The sequence below is a fragment of the Primulina huaijiensis genome, chromosome 13 (assembly GCF_012295235.1).
Source record: "Primulina huaijiensis isolate GDHJ02 chromosome 13, ASM1229523v2, whole genome shotgun sequence".
In the NCBI taxonomy this organism is placed as follows: Eukaryota; Viridiplantae; Streptophyta; class Magnoliopsida; order Lamiales; family Gesneriaceae; genus Primulina; species Primulina huaijiensis.
Window position 1 is genome coordinate 11,882,031 of NC_133318.1, and position 5,125 is coordinate 11,887,155.

At 34.0% G+C, this 5,125-nt stretch overlaps 1 protein-coding gene across 2 annotated transcripts; it reads left to right on the forward strand.

Annotated features, from left to right (window-relative positions):
* The first annotated feature begins 3,456 nt into the window (after positions 1–3,456).
* LOC140991751 (calmodulin-like protein 3) lies at positions 3,457–4,536 on the forward strand. Of its 2 annotated transcripts, XM_073461889.1 has the most exons (3): positions 3,457–4,196; positions 4,301–4,336; positions 4,459–4,536. In XM_073461889.1, the coding sequence occupies exon 1, from the start codon at positions 3,716–3,718 to the stop codon at positions 4,184–4,186; it is 471 nt and encodes a 156-aa protein (XP_073317990.1). In that variant the 5' UTR covers positions 3,457–3,715; the 3' UTR covers positions 4,187–4,196; positions 4,301–4,336; positions 4,459–4,536. The 2 variants fall into 2 exon arrangements, with proteins under 2 accessions (XP_073317990.1, XP_073317989.1); XM_073461888.1 differs by lacking the exon at positions 4,301–4,336 and having other exon boundaries at positions 3,459–4,196.
* Positions 4,537–5,125: the final 589 nt, after the last annotated feature.

Below are 5,125 nucleotides of genomic sequence, written 5' to 3' on the forward strand. Positions count from 1 at the left end.
ATAACCAAATTTGTCCAATGCAGAAATGGAAATCAAATTCCGTCTAAAAGACGGTACGACAAATGTTTCATAAAGATCCAAAAATATTCCAGTCTTTAACAATAATCTAAATTTCCCTATTGCCTCAACTTCAACTTTGTTGCCGTCACCAACATAGATGAATCTTTCAGCATCACTTGGTTTTCGGCAATCCAGGCAACCCTGCATAGACACACTGATGTGAGTTGTTGCACCAGAATCTATCCACCACGTGTGTCTAGGCACTGAAGTTAAATTAACCTCAGAACAAACCATATTCAGAATCATACCTTTCTTAGCACGCCAAGCGTGATAATTAGTGCACTGCTTCTTCATATGCCCATCACTGACACAGAAAAAACAACCAGAACTTTGAGAATCACTAGGATTCTTCTGTTGTTTCTTCGGAGCCTGTGTATCCGCAGCTTCTTTATCCTTCCTTTTCTTTCCTTTAACCTTCGAAGTAGAGGCATAATGAGCACTTTCTGTCTTATCTTGCTTCAACCTTTCCTCTTCCTGGACACAGTGCGAGATAAGCTCATTCAGAGACCAAGTCTCTTTCTGACAGTTATAGCTCACCTTGAACTGGTTAAACTGAGGAGGAAGAGATATCAAAACCAGATGCAGTGGCAAGTCCTCAGAGAGGTCAAGCTTCAGTGCTTTCAACCTTGAAGCAAGATGAGACATTTCCATAATGTACTCCCTGATGTTGCCCTTACCCCTGTACCTCATTGAAATTAGGCTTGCCAAAAGTGTACCAATTTCAGACTTTTCACTTTTAGCAAACCTCTTTTCGAGGTCTTGAAGGAAAGCCTTAGCCGTAGCAATGTCGCTAGACATTGTGCCCCTGAATGTTTCTGGAATGGCCCTCTTCATGATCATCATACACATTCTCTCCCACCTTTCAAACTCCCTCTTTTCATCAGAGGTAGTCTTATCCGTAATGACGGGAGGAGAGTCAACCCTTATCGCAAGGTCCAAATCCATGACTCCGAGAACTATCAATAAATTCTTTTGTCATGATTTAAAATTAGAGCTATTTAACATATGAATAGAATTTATGTTGGAATGAATATTTGCAGGAGTCAAATCTGAATAGAGAACAAAAAAAACCAAATATACATGCTCAACCAAATATCCAAATAAAATAATCAATAAATTCAAATAATGTAAACTCCCATAAACAGAATATCGAACACTCCATTAATGTTTCATCTTTGGACAAAAGATGAACTTGTAAGTGATATCCTGACGCAGCAGTCAAACATTGATAGTAACTATCATGTCAAATAACAATCTTCTTTTGAGCCGATTTATTATTCACATGAAAAACCGAATAACTATCACATGTTTACCACCACAAATGCATATGTAATTATATTAAATATTAACCTTCCTTTGGGCCGATCAATAATCATATAAATCACATATACCCAAAATCCTTTTGTATTTCAAAATAAAATTAATTTCTATAAAAGTGGTCACTTTGGCGACATTTTATTTCAATTAATCAATTTTAAAAATACATATAACCTTATCATTATTTGAATTAATGAATATTTAACCTTAACCGAATAAACCGAACCCAAAAAAAAAATTTCTTTTTTTTTAAAAAAAAAAATTTCGGAAATTCCGTATGGGTCGGGTCGACCCGGTTCTGTACGACCCGACCCGAATCAGTACGGGTCGGGTCGACCCGGGTCCGTACGGCCCGACCCGAACCCGTACATGCCGGCCCTGTTCCGTCCGGCCCGGCCCGAAACCGTATTTTTTTTTTTTTTTTGTAAAATTTTTTTTTTATTCCGAATTTTAAATTTTCCTCTAAAATATTTTTTTGAACAAAAATTGGAAGGAAAATCGAAATCTTATACCAAATCCTTAAAATTTTCAACCAAATCTTTTTTTTTTTTTTTACCAAAAACTAAAACTTTAAAAGATTTAATTTTCATCCAAAATATTTTTCCAGATCTGAAACCATATTAAAAAAAAAAAAATTTTAGATCTGAAACCATATCAAAAATTTTTTCAGATCTGAAGCCATATCAAAAAAATTTAAACAAAATTTTCTTTTCCAGATCTAGATCCAAATAATATCCAAAAACTTTAAACAAATCTTAATGATTCAAGCATGAATGGCTCTGATACCACTTGTTGGGGAAAACCCATAAACCGCAGAATCCATCATGATAAATCATTAAGAATTTGACTGAAAACTTAAGCGGAAGCGTACCTGATGTCATAATCCTGAATTCTTTAAAACGTGCCTTGATCTTCCAGATCTACGCGCTCTTTCCTTGAGAGAATCCTTTAATTTTCTCTTCAGAACTATTTTCGTAATGGGAGAGAGAATAGTGAAAGTGATAACGCGAGATCTGGGGACCATGACCCATATATATAGATAACATTATCATTATCATTATCTTCTGATATTTCTGTTTTAGCCCATCAAAAAAACAGAAATTACACTTATGTCTCCACACATTAGAGGCCCAACAACCTATCAGATACATTAAAGCCCAATAACCCGAAACCTTATTTGATCACTTTATTTTGAGCTTAACTTAACAGACAACACACACACATAATTATTCACATATATGCCCATATAAATTAAAATTGATCCAACACATTGAGGATATAATCAAATAATGTAAATCCCAAACAATAAAGCTACACGGCTCAATAATTAAAATTTTAAAAATCTTGTATGCATAAAACGGTAATGTTTGTCCAATATATTTATTATTTCATCTTGTGTCAACTCATGTGTTAAACTTTTATATTTTACTTTTCGATTATTTGGTCTTTTTTCTTGAATTTATGTAGTTGGACTCCTTGCAAAAAATAAAACACAAAAAATTGTGATTAATACCTATTTTACATATCTTTATTTTCTATTTTCTTGAATAAAATATAATATTTATTATTTAAAACAAATCATATATTTTTATAATATTGGTTCATTACATTTATCATTTTGTTATTTTGATAGTTTATATTGATAAATTTCAATTTTAGCAACATATATTACAATTTTTGCCAGTTTCAATCTTTTTCTAATATAATTGTTCATATGACAATGCATTACGTTAGAGCCATGTTGATGTTGTGACGCACGAAGAAAAAAATCACAAAGAGATAAATATATAACTCGTAAATTATATTTTTATTATATCTATTGTTTGATTATTTTTAATTTGCAAGCTTTACGGTTATTTATCACAACAAGATTTTTTTTAAAATAGCGCCTCAGGCCCTGTGAACCACAGGTACGACTCTGCTGAGAGAAAGGAAAAAAACCGTGTTTCCATATTCTCTCTGCGCCCACTAACTGGATGGCAGCACAAAAGTTATATTATATACATATATATATATATATATATACACTTTTTATGGATAACAAACATTTGAAGGGTAGAGAATATAATAAGATCAACGACATTTTGGTACGAGCCACTCATAGCCGGCTTCCCATTTTTCCCTCCACATTTTGCTCACACGCACATATTTTAGTCAATTAATTTCCCCCAAAATTCACTCCCAAATCCTCCTCTGCTTGTTGATCATCCTGTTTCTTCAATCCCAGTCAAGATTCGATCCATACCATTGAGAATACCTTTGATTCAGCCATTCATTTATTGTTTGCAAATTTCGTCCAAAATCAGTCTGGGGGATCATCGTGGCCGATTGAGTTTTGATGAATTGGATGGATCAAACGGAGCTTCGTAGGGTATTCTCAATGTTTGATAGAAACGGCGACGGGAAAATTAGCCGCAAAGAGTTGAGTGAATCACTCGAGAAGCTAGGGATCCACATCCCAGAACAGGAAATGACTCAGATGATCGAGAAAATCGACGCAAACGGCGACGGATACGTCGACGTCGAGGAGTTCGGCATGCTCTATGGAGCCATTATGGAGGACGATGTCAAAGGAGACGACGAGGATGACATGCGGGAGGCATTCAACGTCTTCGACCAGAACGGGGACGGCTTTATCACGGTGGACGAGCTCCGATCCGTGCTCGCTTCACTTGGCTTGAAACAGGGCCGGACCATCGAGGACTGCAAACAGATGATCATGAAAGTCGACGTTGACGGCGACGGCAGGGTTAACTACGACGAATTCCGGCAGATGATGAAGGGCGGAGGATTCGCCGCCTTGAGCTGATCCATTCCTGGTAACTCTGGATTCCACCAAATATATATATATACACACACAAATATAAAAAAAAAATCTTGAAAACACGCATATTTCAAACGTGACTGTGTCGATTCTTGGCAGTTAGATTACGTCGTGAAATCAAATTTCATGAGAAAGGTATAAAAATGTAAATAATTTGTTCCTTTTTTTATTCATTCATTGTTATAAATTTCCAGTAAGATGAAGCTTTGAAGTAAATAACAATTTTTTTATATTTTCGGGTTCGAATTTTTTTGTAGGTAAATTCCAGTGAAGAAATGGATCAGATTGGCTAAAACTTGGCAATTGCCTTTTTATTTATTTTTGTTTTTTTTTTTTTATATTTGGGTAGATTCTTCTTCCTTTTCTTTTTTCTTTTTTCCCTTCAAACAAGGCAATCTGAATTTGATTCATAAAACCGTGGATGTATTTTGATGTTCAAATTTTAGCCTTAATGTTAGGTAAATATTCTAGTGGAATCATTGAAAACCATATGCTCCATAATAAAAAAAAAATTAATGTATGTACAAAAACTTTAATGAGATCGTCTCTCATGTCAAATTTGTTAGACAATTTTCATATTCGACTCGGATATCACGAATATAGATATGTGAGACTCAAATAAAAATTTGGGAACAATTTTCATGAGGAAGAAATTAGAAAAATCAAGTTTCTAACGTGATCTAAATTAAAGAACAAAAAGCAATTAGACAAAATTAAAGAACAAAAGCAATTAGACACTGAAAACTACTGATAATTCTATCGTATATTTGGTAAATCAAATAAGAAGAATATGATGAAATATTTTAGAGAAAATAACGAACATTTCATTTTAGGTAAAATTTTATGAAGTATATATAATATTGTGGATTATATTTTTATATTATGCGAGCTATATGGTACATGTACGGGGACAATTTAATATAT